Source organism: Antechinus flavipes, chromosome 1, assembly GCF_016432865.1.
Source record: "Antechinus flavipes isolate AdamAnt ecotype Samford, QLD, Australia chromosome 1, AdamAnt_v2, whole genome shotgun sequence".
Classification (NCBI taxonomy): domain Eukaryota; kingdom Metazoa; phylum Chordata; class Mammalia; order Dasyuromorphia; family Dasyuridae; genus Antechinus; species Antechinus flavipes.
The window spans coordinates 665542383-665570233 of NC_067398.1; the positions used below are offsets into that span (position 1 = coordinate 665542383).

The 27851-nt window shown below is 34.0% G+C and overlaps 1 protein-coding gene across 4 annotated transcripts in view; it reads right to left on the reverse strand.

The window, feature by feature from the left end:
* Positions 1 to 27851, reverse strand: part of BRD4 (bromodomain containing 4) — a 156371-nt gene that overhangs the window by 65093 nt on the left and 63427 nt on the right. For 3 of the 4 annotated variants that reach the window (XM_051972028.1, XM_051972027.1, XM_051972026.1), the window contains 3 exons: positions 10781 to 11099; positions 3588 to 3725; positions 1788 to 1923 (listed from right to left, as the gene is read on the reverse strand). In XM_051972028.1, coding sequence (XP_051827988.1) covers positions 1788 to 1923; positions 3588 to 3725; positions 10781 to 11065 — 559 coding nt within the window. In that variant the 5' untranslated portion in view covers positions 11066 to 11099. Of the gene's footprint in view, positions 1 to 1787; positions 1924 to 3587; positions 3726 to 10780; positions 11100 to 27851 lie in introns of those variants that run through there. The other variant, XM_051972029.1, reaches the window with a different exon arrangement.

Consider the following 27851-nt stretch of genomic DNA (forward strand, 5'->3'; position numbering starts at 1 on the left):
TTAATCAGACAGTTATTTTTAAAAAAAAAAATTAAGAAAAGAGTGCTCTCTGGCAATTAAATGCATAATTTTCATTATTAAAACTTAATTAAGAGCCAGAAAATACTAAACAGTTTGCCAAATTATGGTTGTCTTCCCTGTTGGAGAGAAGTAAGTTCCTTGATGGCAAGCACTGTTTTACTTGTTTTTTTCTAGTAGCTACTACAGTACCTTCTACACAATAACTGCCTGAAGTTTGCTGAGTTCAGAATTTTTAAAGTAAAATTTTGCTTTCCCTAAAAGCTTTTTTTAATTAAGAGCTTTACCTGGGGGGAGGAGGGAAGAAAGAGGGAAGAAGGAAATCAATGGAAATGGGTAATATGCACATGTATATATTGAATATAAAAGACAAAAGAAATTATTTAGTTCCAATTTATCTAAACCAATTCTACAGGCAGACATATGGCGGAGGAAAAATCTCTCCACTACCAATTCTAGGGAAAGAAAGCCAATTTTCCTAACTTCTGCAACATTATGAAATACTTCTCTACCTAAGCTTATGCAATCCTAGTTTTAGAATTAAAGAGTATAGAATTAAATGCATGTATGCACCCAAATACATATAAAATCAACATAATACAAAAGATTTTATTTTTGCCATTCTTGTAAGTTGCTTTTTGATGTTCTAGTAGCACTTCCACCAGGTAGTTCATTGGAATGTAGCACCACCCAAACATTCTAACGAGCAACAGAGTTGAGTTTAAAAGGGAAAAACACCTGATTGTTAAATAAAACACACCCCAATTTTCCTTGGAGTTGAAATATTGTCAAAAATGGTACTTTTTATTAGTTGGGGCTGCTAGTAGATATAGAAAAGCAACAATTTTAAAAATAACTTTTACATACAATTAAGAACTGCAACTAACAATTTAAAATGCTCTATTCCTCCTGGTGAACTTTTGAGTTTTGAGGTAAGCCAACATGGAGGATCTGAGGAATAAATAAATAAGATATGCATGCATGTATACATGTACATACAGATAATGTATGCATGCACACATTCACATTTCCAAATTAAAAACAAGCATCATAAAATTAAGTCTCATAAACCAGGGGGTTCCAATCTTTGACCTGCAGCTTATTATTTGGTTTCAGGAAATTCTATCAGTCGACTTTTGTCAAAAATAACATAATACCAAACAAGGATTGATAAACTTTTACCAAAAGGCTAATGATATATCACAAATTTAGTCAATGTCTCTCAACTTAAAACTAGTATGTCATGTGGAAAAAAATATGTATAAGTTCAATAAGAACACCAAATTCCTGCTCTCTCCCATGAGCTTAAAACAACAGAAGATCTCAAAGGCAACAATTATGTTTATTTAGGGGTAACAAATTCCCCTCAAGATTTTGGCATCAAAAATAGTACTTCAGAACTCCCTCAAAGAATCCCTCCTACCCCCCAATTTAATTCTTAAAGCCTAACAGGAGAGAGAGGAGAGGGAGAGAGGGAGAAGGAGAGAGAGAGGAGAGGGAGAGGGAGAGAGAGAGAGAGAGAGAGAGAGAGAGAAAGAGAGAGAAAGAGAGGGAGAGAGAGAGAGAAAAGTGAGAAGAGAGAGGAGAAAGGAAACAGATGTGCTATTTTTCAAACTTTTATAACTGAAATGAGTCACAGATTGCCAAAAGCACTAGACTTTTCAGTTTCCCACATAGAACATTACTGAATGACTGTTAGATGTGTAATGTGGGGTCGCTCCTGGAGCAAAGAAGGGAGTGTCTGAGGCGGTCAGCACCAGTTACTCTACCTGCTTCTTTCCTCCCACGTCCTCTTCCTTTTGCCTGGACTATTACGATTTCAGTTTCTTCTGGGGGCAATTCAGAGATTTTCTGCAAGAAGAGCTTCTCTAGAGCTTCTGCCATTAAGACTATGTCATCTCCTGGCTGGATTAACGAGACACATATGGTGAGTGAGTCAGGTAGCACTGTCCACACCATAGCAAACCAAGTGACAGCTCCGTACCCAGCACTCCAATGTGTACAGCCCCAAGATCCAGCACCCTACACTGTTGCTTTTCTAAACATTATGCAATAACATTTTTCAAAAAGGAACCCCAAGTTAAGAGACTCTTTTCCTCTTCTTAATTTTCCTAGTTAGGGTCTTTACTAAGGACATCAGCTTATCACAGTAGTTCTTGTCTGTGCCCTTTCTTCAACTGTGACTCTGAGGAATGGTTCTAAATGAGAAGATGTCACTAGCTTGGTAGAATTGAAAAATGAATTTGGCATTTCAAAATTTGGGGTAAAATTCCTTCACTAACACCAGCTGTAGAACCCCAGTGAAATTTCCCTTTTCAGAAGCCTCATGTTTCTAATCTGTATAATAAAAGACTGGACTAGATGAGCTTACAAATGTCTCTTTCAGCTTCCGTGATAAGTGCTAAATAGTAATATTTCTGTAGTACACACAATATTAGGCAGATACTGAAGTCTGTTTCTCAATCTGGTGATTCTTTTGCAATCACAAGACTTGAAATCTGTATATGCAGTTCTTAAAAATCTAAGAGGTACTTACATTATCTCTCTTACATTGTTTTAAAATAATACCTGGGAAGGGAGAAGGTAAAGAAGAGGAGAAAAACTATTTACCAGTATAGAACATTTTCTGTGGGGATTATTTTCAAATCCAATTGATCAAACAAACCCATCTCTCCTCTCTTTTTGGAAGGGAGACTAGAGTGCTAAGGTTTTCCCCGCTAAATTCTGCACTGAAATGAAATGTAAACAGGGAAGATTCATTTCTCTGTCAGGAAGGAACTAAGGCTCCTGCTTCATAGATGGACAATAATGAAACAAAAATTTTTAAATGGCCAATTCTGTAGAAACTGTAGGAATCTTGAGTAACCATTCATCTGAGATTGCTAAAAATTCTGCTCCTGTCCCTGCTCTTTTTCAGTTATATTCTTTTCTATTGAGGCAGTCATTAGAAAGAAAGCTTTTAAAAAAGAAAATATTAACATATTACATTATCTAAATGAAATATATTACCAAGAACACTAGACAGGGAGTCAGAAGGTTTAGATTTCTATTGTCTCCATGCATTTACAAGCCTGTATGATCCTGAGCAAGTCACATCACTTTTCTGAGCCTTATTTTATTAAATGAAGAAGCTGAACGAGGGCATCTCTAAGCTTACTTCCAGTTCCAAATTTTATATTCTACCATTTTAAATGTCATCAATATTCTTCTTATCATTAACCTAACAGAAAGGGCATGGGGCAGAATAAGAATTGAAAGGGCACCAGAACATAAACTCAAGACTTTAATTAAAACACTACCATATCATTAAGTAAAACCTCATCCTGGAGGACACCCAAAATCAAAGAAGTCACATTAAAATTTATTTTAGACACTCAACATCTTTCTACCTATTATTCTAAGAAAGACTATGTGAATAATCACTTGAGATACCAATGGCTAAGCCCAAAGTAATCCTATCTCTTGAATTAATAAAGAAAATGAACCCACAAAGAAACCCAAGGAACAAACCCGTCAAGTGACAATGGACCCAAAGATTTCCCTTCAGAAAGGAGCCATGGAGATCCTACCTTATTGTAGATGTAACAATTTGTAAACATCGTGTTAAAGTCCTGGATACATTCATGAGCATTCCAGTAGTAGTTATTCTCCAGGCGCTTCTTGATTGTTCCCATGTCCATAGGCGTTTTAATAATCTTATAATAGTCCTAGTGAATAAAAAGAGTTTTAAATGTCAATACAACATAAAGTACAGATTGCTTTGTTTCCAGTCCATAGTAGCCCACTGTGAGTAGCTTGAATTCAAACCCCTAGAGAAAGGAGAAGGGAATAGTTTGGGTGGCAGAAATTGTGCAGACAATTTTTTAAATATTCATTTTTGCAACATTTTAGCACATTCAATAATAGAGAATACACAGATGCAATGCCTTTTTTTTTGACCAACATACAAACTAACCAGCTAATAGCACTACGTAATGCTGATCTTCCACAGTCATCCTCCTAGTTATACCTAAAAGAACCCTTGGAATGATTACACATCACATATACCACTCCAAATCAGAAGTAGAATGAAAAAAATGAAAAGGCATCAGAACTCAAAAGAGAAGCCAAAGTTTTAATTTAATTTCTAATATGTACAAGGCTTGTGTGTGACTACACATAGGTCATGTAAACTTTAGGTTTTTTATCTATTAAATGAATATAACACACTCACAGATTTCTCCTGAAGCTCCTATGAAATAAACAACGTACATCGTCAAGTTAAAGGTGGCTATATATGTCACCAAATAGACATTGGATTACTTTGCATTAATTTTTAAAATATTTTGTACTTATATATTCATTTGTGCTTTTTATTATAGATGCATATGTTTTCCCTGGCAAAATACAAACTTGAGCACTGGTATTACATTTTTAAAATGACTTGATGTTCAGAAGATGGCACATAGTAGTTACTTTTTTGAAAGAATCTTGATAACTGACTAGGTTCACAAGTCAAGGAGAAATTGTCATGAACAAGGAAGTTTCTGCTAAGTTTTTCTAGTGGCACAATCAATAACTAACTGGATTTGACCATCACACTGGAATGGTTTGCCCTTTCCTTTTTTAAGCCATTTTACAAATGAGGAAATTAGGGCAAACAGGGTTAAGTGACTTGCCCAAGATCACAGCTGTTAAGTATTTCAGGCTGAATTCGCACAGATTTTTCTCACTCCAGGGCACTAAATTAAGAAATGGGTCTTTGATACCTGGCTGCCCCTATCAGATATCAAATACCCATTTCTTAATTTGTTTTGACTATACTTAGTAGTAGAGTTTAGAGAAGTGGTAAATTTTTTTAAAAGTATGAATATAATATTTTTTAAAAAGATTACACAAGAGTATTGTTAAAGAGAGACATTGGAAGACAAGAAAGATAGTGAGTACAAGTAGCTGAAGTGAAGATCTCTCATAACCTTAAAGTAGTTCAAGCCTATAGGCCTAAGTTTTGGTTTCTTGAAAATCATGTGGTAGGGGAGGGATAGAAGGATACAAAGATTTATAACCTGTCAACATTCCAGTTCCTAATCAGGGAACACAACATATGTAGCCAATCAGAATATAAATGAGAGGTACTGGGGGTGAATCTGTTTTTTTTCTTGGGATACTCTATATAAAAATTGCAAGTGGGCACTGGTGGGCGGCTCTCTCCTGGCTCTGGACACATCCCTTTTGCTCGGAGTCTGGATGACTGCCCGGCCCTAGCGAGATTCTTATAAATCTTTTGTTCTATACCTTGAGACACCCTGAGAGTTTAATTTTGGATAAAACCGTCCCATACAATAGGAATTTCAAATAAGGAGAAGCAAAGAAGTATTTGTAGGATGGTGAGAAACTGTTTGATCAAAACTTATTCTCTATGTTGGATAATAAGAAAAGGTAATAAAGTTATAGGCAACTATGAATTTGGAGCTTTATTTCTAATTTGCTAAGAAAAAGGAAACTAGAAAATATGATTAATTGCATTAAAATGTCAGTACTAGCCAACCTTTAGAACTTAAAAGTGCTATAATTCTAGAATTATTTATTCAGAATGATTTCCAGAATCTGGTAGAGACTATCAAAAGGAATAGCCACAGAGAATTAAAGACAAGAAATTAGAAGAACTGATCTCTATCTAAGCTCTGCCACTTACTGAGAGAATTGTAGTGCCAGACAGAGGCAGGAAGGTTACATATGGTCTGAAGGTCAAGTTCAGTTCCCTAAATTTGTTAATATGAAAAGTTAGTTTCCAAAAGAGTAAACTGACTTTCTCAAGAGAGAAAATAGCAAAGGAAGGATTGAAATTCACAATCTTTTGACTCCAAATCTAGTTCTTTCCATTCTACTGTACAGTCTTAAATATCTATTTTTTACTCTCACAAAAGCATTATAAGTAACATCTTATAAATAATAGGTTCAACTACAAAAGATGAAATAGATGCTTTAGATTACATGAAGTTATGAAATTCAAGAGCTTTTATACAATCAAAATGATCAACTGAGACAAGAAGGGAAGAGGTCAATTGGGGAAAAATTATTTGCATCAAATATTTTGATATGTGTACAATAAAGATAAATGGACAAACACCAAAAGAAAAGGTACAGCCTATTAACAATAATGTGACAATGTCCCAAATATCACTAGCAATTGAGAAATGCAAATTAAAACTCTAATGTTTTACCCTCATCTTTATCTAACTGGCAAAGATAAAAACAAACAAACAAAAACCACCCAAGAACTAAGTGCTTGGAAGAGAAATGGAAAAATGCAAACACATTTTGGTGAAGTTGTGAATTGGTACAACTATTCTGGAAAACAATATTTAGCAGTACATTTTGTGGTAGCAAAGAGGGTGATATAAAAGTGAAAACCCATGTATAAAGTACAGATAATAACAATGCTAAAGATAAAGTCTTCCCTCTTCCCTTCCAAATGAAGATGTGAAAGTCAAAATTGTTATGGAGATCATTGGACTCAATGACAGTTATAGTTCCAATAAAAGGGTAATAGTAAGTGAAGAGATGTTTAAGATGGTATCTGAAAACTGGATTTTAATTTCTGGACCATATATTAAAACATTAGAAAGACAAGATTATGGTGTGGAGGAACAGCCCACCTGACTTAAGTCCTACAAATAAAGAAAGAAATAAAGGAGAAAATAAAAGTCTAAAAACCTGTGGCTACATACTATAGCAAATGCACAAAATTAACTGTAACAAAGCAGATGAAATAAATCCTACTACACAGAACTGAATTTAACTTCATTGGATGTTGCTAAAATTTGATAGGATGAGACCCATGAATGGAATATTTGGCTCTTAAAGAACATACTAACTTTCAAATATACTAGACAGACAAAAAATAAAAAGGTCAGGGGAGAGGAGAGAATATTATGAGTAAATCTATATGCTACAGAATTCATTTCAGTAAATCCAGAAACAGGAGCAAGGAAGCATGATAGAAAACACCGGGGTGAAGATTAGTGAAACTAGAAACAAATGTTACTGTCAGAATATTCTAAAGACCTTCCAAACAGCATAAATAGGACTGCAGGAAACAGATTACTAAACTGGCACAGAGGCATGTTATTGTAATTACAGGGTATTTCAATTATTGAAACATCTGCTGAAACACTCTGAGCCAGAAGCAAACCAGCTACTATTTATTAATTTGCCTTAATGATTATTTAATCTTTTAAAAAATGGAGGGAAGCGGAGTATCAATATGGTGAAATAAAGGTTCCAAAACCTCTAAAATACCTGTGAATAATGACTGTAAACAACTTCTAGAATGGTAAAATGCACAAAAAACCTGAGTGAAACAATTTTACAGCCCAAGACAACTCAAAAGGTCAACAAGAAAGGTTTGTTGCATCAGGAGAAGAGTGAAGTACACAAGTCTAATCCCCAGCAAACCAGGAACAAACCTTGGAACCACTGAATCAGCAATGGTAGCAGCTGCTTTCAGAGTTCTCAGTCCACAGATGGAAAGGGGTTGAACATGAGGTCAGAAGGAGATTACAGAGGTTTCTTTGCTGGCACTGGGGGCAGGATTCTATCACTTTATCCATCCCCAAATCCATGTCCCAGTCCTAGGGTGAGGAGAAACACTAGCATAACAGAATTGCAGCTTCAGGACACCTTCATCACAGTTCCAGAGAAGAAAAAAGTGAGGAATGGCTGAACAAACTGTGGTATGGGACTATGATGGAATACTAACTGTGCTAGAAGAAATGATGACCATGATTACCTCAGAAAAACCTAGAAGGTCTTCCATGAGCTGATGCAAAGTGAAATGGACTACAAATTAACAGAAATACTGTAAGATGATTGGCTGTGAATAACTTAGCTACTCTCAGTAATACAATGATCCAAGACAACTTACAATGAAAAAATGCTATCCATTCTCAAAAGCCTTGATAATGTCTAAATATGAAAGCATACTTGTTTTACTTTCTTCATTTTTTTCTGATCTGTTTTCTTTTAAAACATGTCTATTATGGAAATATTTTGCATGACTACACATATATAACATATATTGAATTACTTGCTTTTTAAATGAGGGCAGGAGGAAGGAAGAGAAATTGGAACTCAAAGTTTTAAGACCAATAATTAAAAATAGTTTTACCATGTAATTAGGGAAAAATAAAATACTAAATAAATTTCTAAAAATAAAAGGATAAAGAAAGATGAAAAAAGTGGAGGAAGGAGAACAGTTATTTTAGATTAGATTCTGACCAAAAATGAAATGGTTGGTAGAAAGGAAATAATGGGAATCTTGGAGATAAAAAACTGACACTTTCAACTTAGAAGGAAATTTTAGTAATGTGACATTAGAAATAAGATTTTATAAAAAAGAGTACAAGGAGGATTTAATGGTGTAAAATTGAACACTTCTACAGGGAAGTCTGTCAAGAGCAGAATCTTAAAAGATGAAATGAAACTGATAAATTGGGGGGTGGGGAGAAGGAAAAAGATCGGGTGGTATACAAAGGGCCTGATTTGATGTACAAAGATGTCAGTGACGGAAGGAAAATAACTGAATACTATGACCCTAACCTCAAAAGAAAAGATAAACATACAATCAAAGGTACAGAGTATTCAGCAATGACTATAATCTTAAACTAAATGATTTCAATAGTTAAAAAAGAAGTCTTTCTTCTCTGGATCCCCAGAGTTGCTTATAGAGAATGCAGGCTCTTATGATCCTGCTTATCTATATCCTGAAAAAACACACCACACAACAACCAGGAAGGAAAAACATCATGATCTAATCCTCAAAGAAAAGCTTTCCTGGGCTTCCTCCTGCGCCCCACCTCCCCCACCCCCTTCACTCCTTCTACTTATCCCTGCTGAGAAACACTTACATGGATATAAATGAAGGGAAAATGTAGTAAAATCATAAATTAGAAAAATTCAGAAAATTCAAACCAAAGAATAAACCATAGGAAAACTTTAAAAAGATTATTTATAATTCTAACAGGCTACTGTATCATTTCTTTTGTTTTTCTGTTTTCATCTTCATGCCTCAGTGCTATTGAAAACAATATTCTCAAAGTTTCATTCTCATGTCCTTACACTGTCTCCAATCTACCCTTTCCTTATCTCTAATTGTTTTCTTAATGCTATTTCAAATATGTTCAAGTCCTCTCACTCCTCAAAAAAATTTTCATTAGATTCTACAATCATCAAGTTATAAACGAAGTTTTTGCTTCCCTTTCTTACTTTGAAAAGACTATAACTGCTGCTTTTAACTTGACCTCCTCTCACTCCTTACCTGTGAAATTTGATTTCTGAGCTAAATGCTCAACTAAAACTGCTCTTGCTAAAATAGCTAATGATGTACTAAGTTGCAAAATGGGATAGTCTTTTCTTAGGTCTCATTCTTTCCAATTTATTTGATGCATTTGATATACTGCTGACTAACTACTCTTAGGTATAAGAACTATCTCTTCTCTATGTATATATGAATAACTTTTTATTTATTCTTCTTTCTGTTCTTTCTCCATCCTTTTTTTGGCTCATTGTTAATAGACACATCTGTAACTATGGATACTTGCCAAGATTCTGTCCAAGGCCCTTATCTCTTATTCCTCTATTTTCTCTCTTGCAGAATTACTCATGAATTCCCATTTAACTATCACTAGTACAGAAATGATTCAGACACCTGGATATCCAGCTCTAGTCTCTCAAGAACTTTAATCCTGGAGTAACAATCATTTATTAGACATATCAGGATCAACATGTCCAAAACTAAATTCATTAATTTTTCCAGTACAACCTCCCCTTTTAAAAACTTTCCTATTTCTGTCAAAAGCAACACCTTCTGATATCCTAATATCTTAAGAATGGAATCATCTTCTCAGTCTCCTTCACCTCATACATCTATCTAATTAATCGACAAATCTTGCAATTTCTACCAACATTTTTTCTCATCTAATCCCTTTCTTTCAACTTATATAGTACCCTAAATCACTTTTTGCCTAGATTACTGTAAGTTTTTAAATTGTTTTTCCCGTTTTCTTTCTTTTTTTTTTTTAAACCATTCTGCTTCTTGCTACAAAAAGATTTGTATTGTGCACAAATATGACCATATTATCCTCTTCATAAACTCTAGAAGCTCACCTACTGCTTCTAAAATAAACTATAAACATCTTTATCTGTTAACCCCTTTCGTAATTGTCGACCATTTTTCTAGACTCACTGGGCAACTGGTCTCAGTGTCCTTCACATACCTTTTCCATCTCCATGCATTTATACTGGCTCTAACCTATTCCAAGTATGAACTTCCCTTTCACTAGCATTTCATAGAATCCTTCTTTTTATCAAAGACAGAGCTCAGTTGACAGCGTCTATAATGAACCCCTACATTCTACAATGTTAGTACAAACACTCCCAAACTAATTCTTCGTTATTTTGTATTTTATTCTGTAAATGCATTTGGATTTTTTGATTTTCTCATTAGAATCTGTTTCATAATTGTAGAATTTAAGTTTCCGTTTCATGTATTCTCCCAATACCTAGAATAATATCTGACATACTTAATAAATGCTAGTTAATTGATATAGCAACTCAAAAACCGCCCTAAAATCACTCAGATAAATAGAATGGCTAGACTTTTAAACTCTTAGAAAATTATTTCTCTGGGACAGGTCAGAAAAATAAATATAGAATGAGCATTCTAGTTGTTTTAACTGGCTAAAATGTGGCAAGCTGAAAGTGTTCAAGCCACGGTACTTACAGGGAGGTTTAGCTTGACTGCATCCACAGGCTGTTGAAAAGGCCACGCAAACTGATGTTTCCATAACGTCTTAAGCACCACTTTGAGCAGATATTGCAGTTGGTTAGTTTGTCTCTTGGGTTTGTTAGGATTGGAAGTCTCTGGGGGTGGGGGATTACTGCCTGCAGTGCTGCCTTGTTGGGGTTGGGCCTGGGCCTGCGTTGTAGACATTTGTGTAGTTTCTAGTCCATCCCCCATTACTGGTAAATTTCTCAGTCTTGTCCCAGGGCCACTCTCCACAGACATGCTATTGATCCCATTGCATTCTCCACTAGGAACTCTGCAAAAAAGAAAAGAAAAAAAGAAATGTTAACCATTAATTTTATTATACAGACTGAACAACCCCATAAAACCTACAGAACTATGTCAGCCAAATCTCTAGGGTAATTAGTTTACAATCCAGTTCCTCCATATTTAACTAATAAAGGTAACAGGAAAAACAGAAAATTTCAAGGATTTATTTGGTCAGCACTGAACACTTATTGCATATGGTTAAAAAATTCAGTAGCAATGACGAGGAAAACAGTATGTATTTCATGTATGCGATGCTTTACAGGGAAAGATACTACATGCTTATACAGATTCCAGAACGGTTGGGCAAACTGTAGTATATAAATGTAACTGTATGTTTTGTGTCATAAAAGTGACAACTAGAAAAAATGCAGAGAAAATATAGGGAAATTGTATGAAATGAGTCATAGCAAAGGCAAAAAGAACATGGAGATCAGTTTACATAATATTCATAGTAACAAAAGAAAATGAACAAAGTTCTATATTATTATAGAACTCTGACGAGAAAAACAACCAATTATAACTTTGGGAGCTAAGCCACAACAATCCAGAAGACCTCTTACACCACAAAGAGATTTAGGGGGGGAAAAATCATATGTGTAAAAATGTTTATAACAGTGCTATAACTGTTTTTTTTTTCAAACCCTGGAAACTACCACCTATATGACTGGGGACTCAGACCTCCATACACAGGAGAAGGCTTAGAGGCAAAAGCAACAAACCCAAAAATTAATAGCAAGGACAATAAAAAAACTATCATCATTTCCATAGAAGTTTTAGTATGGACTCTGACCATAACCTATGGCATGAAAAATCATTGTTGTATTTTAACTACAAAAACTAATGACCAATCTATGTAAGACCCACGCACTTATAAAAATCATCAACCACTCATTCATCGACTTCCCTGCACCATCTAACATTTCTGCCTGATGAAACTTTGGGTCCCTATTAGGAGTATGCCTAATCATCCAAATCCTCACAGTTCTTTTCCTCGCAATACATTATACCTCAGACACCCTTACTGCCTTCTCCTCTGTCGCCCACATCTGTCAACCATGTCTGACTAATCCACAACCTTCATGCCAACAGAGCCTCAATATTTTTCACATGCCTCTTCCTTCATGTTGGCCAGGGAATCTACTACGGATCTTACCTCTACAAAGAAACATGAAACATTGGAGTAATCCTACTTCTGACTGTAATAGCAACCGCATTCGTAGGGTGTGTAAGTACCCTATTGCTGTTTGAGGTGTAAGAAATTATGATAAGAGACCAAACAGCCTATTGCTTATTTAGGAGTAAGAAATTGTAAGAGACCATTTCAAAAAAAACGGGAAAGAATTAAATGTATTGATGCAGTGATGTGACCATAACCCAGAAAACGATTTATAAAATAACATTTTAAATAAAAAAAATTGGAAGGAATTAATGCAATGAGCAACCATCAATTCCAGAGGACTGATAAAGACACATCATACCTAAGTCCTGATACAGAGAAAATGAACTCAAGGTACAAGATGAGAGTTTTAAATCCCTCTAATATGATAACAAAGATGTTGCAGTGGCACAATAAAATACTAAAAGAATAATAAATAAACCTTTTAATATGCTGGCAAATCTTTCAGGGAGGATTGAGAGAAAAACAATGATGAGGAGGTACAGATCAGTTATAAACTTTTTAAATGGAGGAAATGCTGAGATTAACGACCTCATTATAATGTGTCATCCATAGAATAGACTCACCTACAGGTTTTTTAGAGTAATTTTGATTTTCTCTCATCAAAGAAATTAGAAAAAAGAGGAGACAGGGAAAGAAGTTATATATTATTTAAGAAAATACATTACTACATGACTAGAAACTGGTAAATGAATGGATGCCCAGCAATTGGAGAATGGTTAGGTAAATTGTGGTATATGAATGTTATGGAATATCATTGTTCTGTAAGAAATGACCATCAGAATGAATACAGAGAGACTTGGGAGAGACTTACATGAACTGATGCTAAATGAAATGAGCAGAACCAGGAAATCATTATACTTCAACAACGATACTGTATGAGGATGTATTCTGGATGTATCCAATTCCAAATTACTCCCATTTCCACATTTTCCCTTTTAGGAAAAATCTGTCTTTGAACTTTTATATCAGAATAAATATATTTGGAAATAATGGAAATCATTACTTCTAGAAGTAGATTTCTTCGACAAAGAGAAGATCTAACTCAGTTTCAATTGATCAATGATGGACAGAAGCAGCTACATCTAAAGAAAGAACACTGGGAAATGAATGTAAACTGTTTGCATTTTTGTTTTTTCTTCCTGGGTTATTTTTACCTTCTGAATCCAGCTCTTCCTGTACAGCAAGAGAACTGTTTGGTTCTGCATACATATATTGTATCTAGGAAATACTGTGACATATTTAACATGTATAGGACTGCTTGCCATCTGGGGGTGAAGGAAGAGAGGGGAAAAGTTGGAACAGAAGTGAGTCCAAGGGATAATGTTGTAAAAAATTACCCAGGCATGGATTCTGTCAATAAAAGTTATAATTATTGAAAAAATATATATGTATGTATATATATAAAAACTACAGAATAAAGAACCTTGTAACTCTTTGGGATGTATATTCATGCTTTTAGTCTTCATGGTTCTGTGCAGCCAAATCAAAGTGTTCTGTTACTATTACTATTACCTGCTTGTCTTTTGCTACTTCAAAACAGTAGTTATATTTAATTCCATATTGTTTTTTACTTCAAAACAAGTTTAGGATTGATGAGCATTGTACAACAGTTTTTTTAGATTTCATCATACCCTTTCAAGAACTCTTACAGATTTCTTTGAGATATCCTTTAAAAAAGAACTATAATGGAACAAATTATATATCATTAGTGGGGAAGTTAAGAGCAATCTTGATTTAATCATATTCTATTATTTAAAATGAATGTTTATTGAACACCTTTCCATGCAAGTCATTTTAAAAATACAATGATGATCAAAAAGTTCTGGACCTTCTAGAAGATAAACAATTGGAATGAAAGATAAAGTATTGATCTATAAAACAGAACAGTAAAAAAAAAATAATAATAAAAAATCATGAGTAATTACTGTAAGTAGGTATTCAAATGGAGAATAAACATGTATATTATCTCATCTGATATCATCATCTGATGCTTATAAATGTACCCATGAGATGCTTATTTACAAATCAGAAAACAAAATCTCAGTGAGAATCTCACTCATGATAATAATTAAGGAGTATAGTAGAAATTGTAATGTAAAATCAGATCTCTTCACCAAGACCAGGGAATGTGCTCCTTTTATTCCCAAATGGCTAGCAAGCTCTTTGCTCAGAGACAGATGAGGCACAATTTGTCATATAACACATAAAGTGAGAGTCAACTCTTAGATGTTAAGATCCTGGAAAACCTGTAGTTAAGTACTCCCTACTAATTCAAGTGGTATAAATTTCCGCCAGGAGTAGGGGATTAAAAAAACCTAGTCCATAATTTCTGGAAAGAAGAGGAATGAACTTTCAGGTCAGAGTGGAGTCAGGTTCTGAGTTCCCACCAAAAACAATAACTAAAAAATTTCTCCTTTTAGCAGGTAAATATTTTTATAAGAGGCTATCTACATATGAAAGGATGACTTAAGACAGGAATCTGTCTTTGAACTTTTGTATCAGAATAATTATATTTGGAGATAATGGAAATCATTACTTCTAGAGTTCAGTTCAGTTAAGCACTTGACTTGAATATATACCTTTTGAAATTTTGTGCTGTTAATGCTCTAAAGCAGAGACATCAAAACAGAAAGCTTACAAATGCAAAAAAGCAGATTAAAATATAATAAAATAAAACAATAGAAAATACACGATAATATGTGCTTTTTAAGTCAGTCATTTTCTGTTAATATAAAAAGGATGAAAAAGATGAGTGTGGAAGAAATTATGCAATTAATGTTAGTGAAATGCAGAATCAATAGTTTCAACAAGTATGACTGAAAATATTGTTGTGAAAAAAGTTCTTTGTAAACTTTTGTCATATCCACACAACCCACCTATACCCACACACCAATTTAAGTTGTTATCATAGTTATAACACTGGAGTAGAGAGGGAAGTAAAAAAAGTCAGGAGTATGAATCTAGACCCTTGATAATTCCAGGATGGTTCCATGGTATTTCAAATTAAACAAGTTCTAAAGAAAACTCAACCCATTTGGTCCCTAAACTCTCCCTTCTACAAATTTCTCTATTTCTGTTAAGGACACAACAACCTTATAACTGCCAAGATTCAAAACTTTTAAGTCTATATTCTTGACTCCTCTCATTTTTCTATATCAAATCAGCTGTCAAATTCTGAATATATACATCACCATGTCATTATTCTATTCAAAAAACTTGTGAGTCTACTGTGTCAATTGATCCTGGGATAGAATACAAATAATCAGCCTGACGTAGAAAGTTGCCTTTACAATTTGACTACCATCTATCCTATTTCAGTCCAGTTCCAAATTACTCCCATTTCCACATTTTCCCTTTTAGGAAAAAAATTGTCTGTTGCAAGCTACTCTTAATATAGAGCATTTCATCTCCTGCCAATGTATTTCAATTAAAAAGGGGGGGGGGGGAGGAGGGAAGGAAAAGGAAGAATATCCCCTGAAATGTACTCCTTCCTTTTTTGTAATTATTATTATTTGGGGGGGGGGGGGGGTAGAGGACGACCTGAAGCAATTAGGGTTAAGTGACTTGCCTAGGATCACACAGCTAGGAAGTGTTAAAGTGTTTGAAGCCAGATTTTAACTCAGATCTTTCTGATTGGTGGTACTCTATCCACTGAGCCATCTAGGTGCTCCTCCTTTCTTGTAATTTTAACTTCTTTCAAATCACCACTAAAATGAAGAATATAGTAATACTTATATCCCACAAATTATTCTAAAATATTTATAAGAAAAACATCCTACCAAATTGCTTTTATGAATCGAATATAATAGTTCCAATAAATATTTAATACTGGGAAGGATAACACAAAGAAAGAAAACTACAAAGCAAAATCATTAATGGAAATAATTTAAAGATTTTATTTATTCTTTAAATAAAAGACTTTAGAATTTATTCTAAAACTAATTCACTATAATCAAGTGATTTTTACCAAGGACATAAGGATGACTCAACATTAGCATAAACAATTAAAAAATATATATATATAAAACCACATATTACAATAGTGTTACTGTATTTACACAATAAAGCAAATTGTAACAATGATCAACAGTAAAAGACTAAGTTACTCTGATCAACAAAACAATCCAAAACTTATAATGAAAAATGCTACATCTAAGTGCAAAATGAAATGTAATTAACTTCTTGCTTGATTTATTTATTTTTTAGATTTTCTGGCTATTGTGTAAAAATTTCATCAACATAGTTAATATAGAAATATGTGTTGCATGATTTCACAGGCAGAAATGACATCATTTTGTCTTCTGAAATAGGTTGGAGAAAGGAATGGAGGTAGAAAATAGGGAATTCAGATTTTTTTTTAAAAGAATGTTAAAAAATAAATAAAAGTTGAAAGCTGCATGACATATTAATAAATCAGGAAAACTACTTTAACAATTTTAATATTAAAAAATTTACAAAGCACAGGCATAGGATTTTTGCCTGTCAATTTGACTTGTTCCATAAGACCCTTTTTTCCCTTCTGACACTGCCTTTACTCCAATGCAGGGTTCCTAATAACCTCATACTAAGACTATTGCATTAGCCTGTTCTGTGATTGTCTTCCTCCTCTCTCTGACCTCCATTCAGTTACTAAAGTAATTTTTAAAAAAATACAGGAACAACCATGTTACAATACCCTTCCCTTAACCCTACTCATAATTCCCAATTATACTCAAACTCCAGAGACAAATAAAAATCCTATTTGGCATTCAAATTCCTTCATAGTCTATAGATCTTCTTACACATACCTTTTCTCAGTCTTCTTGCAACTTACTTTGGTGACTCCAGTGACTCTATATTCTACAAGAAAGACACTCCATCAATTTGCACATTTTCTGATTACCCTATACTTGGAATACTTTCCCTCATCCACCTTGCTTGCTGACTTTCCCAGCTTTCTTTTAAGTCCCAAGCAAATCTTATCTTTTATAGGAAACCTTTCTCAACCTCTCTTGATTTTAGTGCCTTCGCTTTATTAATTGTTATAATCTATACATTTGTCAACACGTCTTCCCCCGTTAGATTCTAAGCTCCTCGAGGGGCAGAGGATACCATTGTTAACCAATTTCTTTTGTATCTCTAGAACACAATGTGCATAATAGGCACTTATTAAATGTTTGATTATAATCTTCTAATTTTAGATAGGTTGGTCTATCACAAAATCACAAATATGCAATACAGTTCTACATGACAAATATTTGGGGTTGAGAGGATCTTCTAGTGTCTCTGGGTTACAAATCAGTTAAGTATTTAAGCAGTTCATACATGTCAGATACTGTTCAATGTACAAAAGAGATGTCTGCACAAGCCGACAGTAGGATGGGGAGAAGACATGCAAGTAGCTATGCCCCAACAAAATATACAACTGGAGATAGTCACAGAAAGTAATAATTAAAAAGAATTGTATTAGGTGGGATTTTAGCTGGGGCTTTAAGAACCCAGGAAAATAAGGAAGCAAAGATGAGATAAGAAAGAATTCAAGAAATGCCCATAGTAAAGAAAAAAAGTGTAATATGAAATCACAAAGAGACTAAGTATCACTAGCTCACAGAGCCCACACATGGGGGAGTGGAAAGTAAGGTGGAAAAAGCTGGAAAAAGCAGGAAGGGCTAAGATTATTTAGGACTTTAAAAGTCAAATCAGGTTTCATACTTGATTGTGGAAATGGTAAGGAGTCACTGGAGTTTACTGACAGTGGAAAGAGGGATTAGTGATATGATTAGACCTTTATTTTTTAAGAAGATCAATTTCACAGCTAAGTGAAGGACAGACTGAAAAGAAATGAGGTAGGGAGATCAACAATAGTCCAGAACTGAGGTGATGAAGGTCTGCAGAGTGATAGCAGTCTTAGAGAAAAAGATGTTATGAAGGCAAAATAGACAAGACTTTAGTCACTATTTATCTATGTATGGTGAGAATAAGGGCTTGAAAATGATACCTAGGTTTCAAGTCTGTGTGACAGGAAGGATGGTAGTCTCTTGATAGTGACAGAAAAATTACAAAGAGGGGAGGGTTTGAGGGAAAATAAGTAAAATTTTGGAATGCTAAGTTTAAGGTATATAAGTGACATCCAAACTGAGATGTTCACTAAATAGGAAGAGATGTAAAACAAAGGTCAGGAGAGAGATTAAGGCTGAGAATCACTTGCACAGGACGGATGATAATAAAAACATAGAGGTCAGCTAACCTTTCCTGTAAAGAAGTATAACAGTCTTCTAGGCTTTGTGGGCCAAGAGGTAAAAATCAAGGACATTATATTAGTAATTCACATAAACCTAAATTCCAAAGGCATTCATGTTTGATAATAGTGGGGTGGTTCTTCTCTATTAGAAAAACTTCAATTTGGAAGATTGACTGTTACCCCTCTTCTTCTATTTTGACATGATGGATATAACTAATAATAATAAAAAAAAGTGCTACAGAATGGCAACTCACACAACATTGTCGTTATATTAACTTTAATATTGTGATTTGTAGTATATCAAGCAAAAGTGCAAATAAATATCATTTTCACATTTGGTTTCTGTCATATCTACTCGATTCTCCCAAGTATAGTGCAATGGCCACCATAAAATATATAAACAAAAGTCTGGCTGTGTTCCAATAAAACTTTATGGAAATTTTTATTTCATATAGCTTTCATACTTCATGACTATTTATTCTTAAAATTTTCTCTCCAATCATTGAAGATGAGAATATGATCCCCGGTATATAAGAGTACATAATGCAGGATAAAGTCTTAGTGGGAGTCTAAGAGGCTCTATTAAAAGAAGACTTAGATAGCAAGGAAAATAAGGAGAGAGCAATAGTAACAGAACATGGTAGGCACTCAAAGATTTATAGAAAGAAGTCATAAGGTCTGTACATTCTACGATAACCAAATCTTTAAAGAGCAATGCTAAAACAGTATTCTTATTTTCAATCAAGATAGAAATGTTTATGTGAATTCATGGAGGGAATATCCATACCAAGCACAGAACAAAAATACTGTCTATTGGGACTGTATGTACTAGGTGTCAGAGGAAATGAGAGGCAGCATCACTTACAAAAATAGCCAAGCCTACCTCCCAAAGGGTATGCATATAATGATCAACCAACCAGTGCAGTAAGATGTCAAATTCCACCTTTCAGAAATATCTCAGTTGTAAAGTTTGTTTTCAACACATCATCATACTAACACTTCTATAGTGACCGCCTTCTTAAAGCTGTGCTTATTTTCAACTTCTGAGTCTGGCTAATAAACATATCAGCAAAGTTGTAACCTGGGAACCTACAAGAATCTATATATATAGATGCCAAATATATTTCCCTCTTTCATCCCTTAATGGCTATAGCAGGTGTAGAATGAGCTACTCATTCTACTATAGATCAATGAATGTCTTGTAAGTTAAAGCTCATCCATCTCCTTTTTCATTTAAGATGACCATCTATGTAGATGGTACCTCAGTGTTACTCTCCTGCCAAATCTTGTAATTTCTAACTCAAGACCTCATTCACATCTGTATCCTTCTTTCTATTCACATAAGTTCCAATCTAGTCTCAAACCTTGTCACCAAATTGTTCCAAAAATCTCACAGCCTCAAGTCATATATCTAATATATTTCTCTGCCTTCTAATTTTTGCAAAGCATAGGTTAATTTCTATTTTAATTAGTAATTTAATTATAATAACTATTTTGATCAATTTCAATTTTAGCATTTTATAATATAGTGATAATTTGGAAGGCATAAAATTTATAAGCATATACATATTGAAATTGCACGATCAATTTTTTTTTTTTTTGGCTAATAGGCATGTGATCAAAAAAATTTACAAGTCATGCACTGACTTAAGAGAATAGTTGCTAGAAAACCATGAAGACTTATTTCTCTGAAATACTGAAATCATTCTTCCACTTACCTCCTTCCCCAACACTAGATGCAAAGTGAAATAAGATAATAGCAATATTGTAATGATAACCAATCATTTTAAAAAAAAACAACAACAACTTAGCTATTTGAAACTATGCCCAAAGGGCTGTAAAACTGCGTACCCTTTGATCTAGCAGTGCCACTATTAGGTCTGTATAAGAAGCAAAAAGACTCACAGGTGCAAAAATAAAAATGTTTGTAGCAGGTCTTTTTGGAGCTGGAAAATGAGTAGATGCCCCTCAATTATGGAAGGGCTAAATAAGTTATGGTATATGAAAGTAATGGAATATTTTTGTTTTATTAAAAAATAATAAATAGGCTGATTTTATAAAGGCCTAGAAGGAATTACATGAATTGTTGCTGAATGAAGCAAACAGAACCAGGAAAACATATATAATAACAGTAGGGCTGTGCAATATTCAACAACTATGACAGACTTGGTTCTTCAGAGGTTCAGTGATCCAAGGCAATGCCAATAAACTTTGGATGGGAAATGTCATCTGCATCCAGTGACAACCATGGAGACTGAATGTAGATTAAAACATGCTGTTTTTACCTTTTTCCTCCTAGTTTTTTCCTTTTGTTCTGATCTTTCTATCCCAAATTGATTCATATGGAAATATGTTTAAAAAATCAATGTTCATGAATAATCTTTAAAAACCACAAATAGAACACAACCCCTATGGACTGAGAAAATCACACATAAACAAAAAGACTTGGCTACTTTGATCAATGCAACAAATGATGCATGACAATTCTAAAGAACTCATGATGAAAATGTTATCTACTTCCAGAAAGAACTTTGAGTACAGAATGAAGCTTCTCCGCCCCCTCTCCCCTTTCTTGGCAACATGGCAAACCTGGAAAGACATGGCATGACTTGTGTGCATATCTTATTCTGGTCTCCTTAATGGGTTGGATGAAGAGAAAATTTGAAAATTAAAAATAAAATAAAATTGAATTAAAAAAAATAAGTGCTTAAATGTTCACTGAATTCTATCTTTCCAAATAGAGAAATAATTTTAGTTTCAAATTAGTTTTAGTTCCTTAGTGTAAGGGCACACGATTACTATGACTCATTCACACCAAAGGACTGACTCACTCTGTAAGGAAGCCTACCAATGGGCAGTGCCTAATGAATAATCTGAAACCACCATAAGAAATCATATTTTATGCACAAATGGATGTCAACTCATCCTTCCAAAGATTCAGATCATAATTCATTCATGCTTGTCCATGCTGTATATGACTTTTTTGCATCATTTATAACCAAACTTACTAATTTACCCAAAGGATGTGCCTCTTCTACTTCAATATCTATATTATTGGACCCTCTGAGATATATATGATGTAATTTTTCTCCCATTGACACTTTCGCTTTTTATTCTGGTGATACTGATTTCTTTTTGTACAAAAGCAATGACTAAACACACCCCTGTAGTCTGAACTTCCCTATCCTGCTAAAGAGCATGACCATTCTTATAGTGACCAAGTTTCAGAACACTTCAGTTACACCCTGAAGTCCTCACTCAATCCTTGTGTCAAATCATGTCCATTTCTATCTCTAAAACATCATTTGTTGCGTACTCCACTCCCTTATCCTCATTTAAATACAGTATGTCTGAGTAATTTTAAGATTCAGATGACAGTGATATCCAATAGAACATGGCACAGACATAAAAAACTAACTTTAAAAATTTTTTGTACAAAACAAACCCAGGTTTCAATGCAAAAACCAAAGAAATTCTTAATTTTCTAAAATAAACATGTCAGTATCAACCTTCCCAAAAGCTGAACCAGACCAATACATCTGAAACATCATTATCATTTCTCAATTTCTTCTTAGTTACTAAAGGAACTACTAGCTTAATTTCTTTTTTACTTTAAGTTTTTTGTTCTTTGTCTGTACTTGTGTTCACTGGTCACAATTTAGTGGTGTTATTTAATTCAGGAAAGTTGTAAATTTGCCTGAATTATCTCAATCATCTCATACAAAATCCAATCTTTGGGGAAATAGTATACCATATGCACTGCAAAGATAAACTACAATGTAAAATAACAATTCACAATCAGGTATTATTAAACACTGCAGTACTTTCAAGAGCTAGAAAAATATTAACTAATATTCAGAGATGTCACACTGAATTTCAGGCTATTAATGTGGTCTCTTGCATGATCACTTTAAACATATGACTTATAGAGTACGCCAAATAGAGAATGATTCACTTCAATATGCATGTATGTTTCCTTCTTTTTACTTACAGTCACCAACCCAGTTCAAATTCTCAAGATCTTTCACATGAACTACTGCCAACAGCTTTCTAATTGGTCTTAATTTTTTTCCATCTTTCTCCAGTAACTCTTCATAACTTGAATCCTTTCCTATTTTTGCCAGTTTTTTACATATTTCTCAATATTCCTACAATCTGAAACTTCTATCACATCAGATGCTACATCTCCCATCGGTTCCTTTGAATGCTTGTTCCTCATCTCTATCTTTTACACATTTCTTCAAAAAATAAGCTCAACTACAACATAGTATTTGCACTCTTTCTGTTGTTATTAGCTTGAATTTTTGTTTTTCTTCCCAGGTTATTTTTACCTCCTTTTTAAATTCATTTTTTCTTGTGCAACAAGACAACTGTATAAATATGCATAAATATATTGGGGAAAAAAAAAACCTCAAACTTTCAAAGATGAATCTAATCTATACCACGAGTAAACTCATGATTATTCTTGAGGGCTAATGATTAAAAATATGCTGCCCAATACCAATGAGAGTTCAGAGTATAAACTAAGCAAAATTTTTGAACATGACTGGGGGGGAGGGGAGGAATTTGTTTCATTTTACATATGTTTACAGAAGAATTAGTTTTCTTACTTTATCAATTTGGAGAAGGGAAAAAAGAAAATGGGAGAAATTCGGTCTATCTTCATTTGAAAATAAAATTGAATTTTAAAAAAAGAAAAAAAATTGGACTCTGATCACTGCAAAGATAAACTACAATGTACTAAAGAGCTAAATGTGAAGAACCTATCTTCCTGTCAGAGATGCATTGTACTTAAAATGATGAATGTGACATACATATGCTAATATGTGTAGGAATGGTTTGCATATTTGTTGAATGCTTTATTTTCATTATTCAAATGGGCTAGTAGCATTTCTTATGTTACATATATAACAAATATAAAAAGTTAATAAAATAAATATAATAACCATGTTCTGGAGGGAAGGATATATATAAATTAAAATATAAAAAATAGTACTTTTTGTAGTAGCAAAGAACTGGGGAAAAAGTAGATAGCCATTGACTGGATAGCAAACTGTGGTACATAAATATAATGGAATGTTATGACACATTAAGAAATAAGAGTAGCAGCTAGTTGGTACACCAGCCCTGAAGTCAGGAGGATGTGAGTTCAAATCTTACCTTACAGATATGTAATACTTCCTGGCTGTGTGACCCTCAAGTCACTTAACCCCAATAGCCTCGGGGGGTGGGGGGGAGGAGGAGGAGAAGGAATGTTTAAAATAAAAAATAATTTTAAAAAAGGGTGGGGGGGGGAGAAAGATGTCTATGAACCAATGCAAAGGAAAAAGAAAGAATAAAAAAAAAATAATTCAAAAATTAAGAAACAAAATAAATAAATAAATAAATAAATAAATAAATAAATAAATAAATAAATGACCATGTAACATTCTGTGAATCTGTATTAGTTAAAAGATTTCAAACTTGGAAGGGACCTCAGCAATCATCAAATTCCACTGTAATTTCCAGAGCAAGTAGTCATCCAGTCTCTACTTACTTAAACATTTCTAACAAGAGGGATTCATCTAGGGAGAGCTCATTCCAGTTTTGAACAATCATTTGGAAAATTTCTCCAAGAGTAAGCCTAAGATGTCTTCATTGCAATCTCTACCCATCGATCCTAGCTCTGTTTTCCAGGAGTAAACCGAACAAAATCTAACCTATTTTCTGCAGAACACTCCCTCAAGTATTTGAACAAAGGTATTATGCCTCATATATCCCTCTCCTCCGCCCCTAGCCATCAGCAGTTTTATCTTCTTTAGGCTAAATATGTGAAGTTTCATATGTCATAAGAAAGACCTACTTTTTAAACCTACTAATTGTACTTCCTCTGGACATTCTAGTTTGTCAATATTCTTCATCCAAAACTAAATATTGAAAATGAGATCTGGTAAGGATAGACAACAGTGAGCTAAACACTTCCTTCCTGAAGTTTTGCCTACAACTACCATTAGCTATTTTGACAAATATGTCATATGGCTTACTCAATACTGAATCTATTCTTTTTTCAGAACTTCTGCCAACCTGTACCTCTCCTCAACTATATCTGGAGTAGACTTTTTATACTCAAATACAAACATTTATCCCTATTTCATCCTACACTCAAGCCCAGTGCTCTAATTTGTCAAGCAACTTCTGGGTCCCTGAAACTATGGTCTAGCTTAGCACTTACTATATGTCAGATACTGTGTTAAGGACAGAGAATACAAAGAAAACAAAAAGGCAATGCATGCTCTCAGGAAACTTATAGTCTAATAAGGGATATGCAACATGGAAACATTATCAACAGAGGAGACACTTAAGGACTATTAGGAAAGGCTTCTTGCAGAAGACTTTAACTGAGACTTGAAGTGAAGAAAGGCCAAAGAAGCAGAGATGAAGATGAAGAGAATTCCAGACATGAGGAGTAGTTAGTGAAAACGTAGAGAACAAGAAGATAGAATTACTCGTATAAGGAATGAGGCCAGAGTATTGTCTGACAAACAGCAAGGAAGTCTGTGTTTTTGGATCAAAAGAGTATGTGGAGTACAGAAGGACTAAGAAAGTCAGAATTTCATTTTAGGAAAATCAGTTTCACAGCTAAGGGAAGAATGAATTGTAATGACGAGGATCAAGTAAAAGGCTATTGCAAATAATCCAAACATGAGGTGAATATATATGAAAGAAATGACAATATGTGGCAATTACTATATGTTTTGGCGAAGAGGAAGAAGCAAGAAGGGAGATGTCCAGCACTCTATCCACTAAACCATCTAGCTATAACTTTCTATATAAATACTTTAATCCTTTAAAGATGATAAATACCAATAAAACAGAATGGTATATGAAATGAGAAGTTTGAATAATACTTTGAGGTTGAGACTTGACCTGTACATATCCAGTATATTTTAAAATTTCAGAGACAAATACTGTCACAAATTCCTTATACTCCAGTAGTTAATGAGACCAGACTTTCAATTATACCTTGTATTTATAAAACCACGTAGGTTACGCAAAATGATACTATCAAGTTATTCTTGACATCTAACACAAATTTTAAGACTAACTATAGAGAGGAAGATGGAAAGTAGTCAGAAAATTCCAAGCTCTCCAGATTTACCCCACAAACACATGGCAGGGCAAACACAGAGCTGGTTAAAAAAATTAAATAAAGTTGGGCAGAATAACTTCTCCCTGAGACAATTGGAATATGATCTGTTGATAGAGACCACTACAGAAGTTTTGGCCATGTGAAATGGTAAATACCTCTAGACTAGTAATACTGAAATGGGAAGCAGGGAACCCTGCCAATAGAGGGGTTGGGAGGCAGCCTCAGCCCCAGTCCCAGCAATTTTCATCTCCTGAGCTGAAGGACTGGGAGTGTGCATGCATAGTTTTTTTGTTTTTTTTTTTTGTTTTGTTTTGTTTTTTTTTTTTGGGGGGGGGGAGGGAGAAGGAGGAAGAGGAGAAGAGAGAAGAACTCGAGATTAAGGGAATGGCTTTCTAATAAGAGACTCTAGACCTAGCTCAGCTGTTGGAATAAGACTCAGCAGGGAAGGAACTAGTATTTGTGGTGCAAGTTGTGGGCAGTATTAGGAAGGCAAAGTTCTTGGTTTGGGTTCCAGACCAGAAACATCCTCCCATAACCTAGAACAAAATAACAAGTTATTTATTTATTTATGAGAAAGATCCAAGAAAAAGAAGATTAAGAAAAGAAAGTCAACCAACTAGAAAAGATCCAGATTCTTAAGGAGAAAAAAAATGACTCCTTGAAAATTAGAACTGGGCAAAAGCCAATGAAGTTATGAGATCAATAAACAATAAAGAATAAATTCATAAAAAATTAAAAAACAGAAAACACAAGAATAATAGACAGTTACCAAAAAAAAAAAAAAAATAGAATCTTGGTATACTACCACAAAAAATAAATGAATAATGATAATTAAAGAAAACTATCCTTAAATGTTAGAAGGAAAACTAAAAATGGAGGGGGAGGAGGGAGAAGAGGGTCAGAGAGGGAGAGACACACACAGAAACAGAATAACCTGAAAGAGAGAGATCCTATAAGAAAAACCTACATGAACACTATAGCCAAATTCCGAAACCCTCAAATCAAGGAGAAAATATAATGGATCATAAGGAAAAAATAATTCAAATAAAGCAGAGCTACTACAAGTTAGAATCACATAAGACCTAGCAGCTGCTACATACAAAGAGAAAAGATCTTTGGAACACTATATATGGAAGAGCAAAAGAACTAGTGTTGCAGCAGAAAATATTATACCTAGCAAAGATAACCGTGGACACTCCCTGCTAAGGATATTCAATGAATTGCCAGATTTTCATAATTCTGATGCAAAAGATCTGAAGTTAATAGAAAATTTTCCATGAGGAACATAAACATCAAAAACTAACTTTTATGTAATTAATTCTAGTCCTGATCTTTATTTTATGTTTGCATATACTTCCTGATTCCCCTGCTTATTTCTATCTGCTACCTTGCCCTCCTGTTATTTAAAATTACCACCTATCCCTCCAAGATCTCTCCTTTATCCAGCCCATTCTCCCATGAGACCTTTTTGTAACACTTTTTTTACTATTTAAAATGACAATAATAATACTTGCCTCAGACACTAGCTATGTGACCTTGGGCAAGTCACAAAGAGTTGGGCAGCTGAAAAATGACAAAAAAAAAATTATTTGTGTTTTTTACCTCATTCAGTTGGGAGGGAAAGCTCTTTCAAAACCTGAAAAAACAACATAAATATTAGCTATTGTACTTTGTTGTCCGGTTTGTTTCAGTCTTAAGCAACTCTTTATGACCTCATTTGGGGTTTTCTTGGCAAAGATAGTGGAGTGGTTTGCCATTTCCATCTTCAGATCATTTTATATAAAATGAAACAAGTAAAACAGTCACGTGACTTTGCACTAGGGTCACACAGCTAATTGAATATCTGAGTTCAGATTTTAACTCAGGATGATCAGTCTTCCTGAATTCAGATCCAGCACTATATATCACAATGTATATATAGTTGCCACACAAAATTATTATATTAGAAAGAGAGAAGGTCAAGATTAGAGAATCTGGGTCTTATTCTAGCAAAAGCAACCCAGAATATTTTATAATTTACAATATAACTTCTAAAAAAGTTTCATTCTTTGAGAACTTTAAAGGTTCTAAAAGGAAGTAAAGTTTAGTTCTTGAATATTATATTCAGAGAAACTAATGGCATGACAAGTGTACCAATTTGGTATATTTCATTTAATTAAAAGTTAAGGTTATATTATAAAATATTTTGGAACACATAAAACTGAAAGAA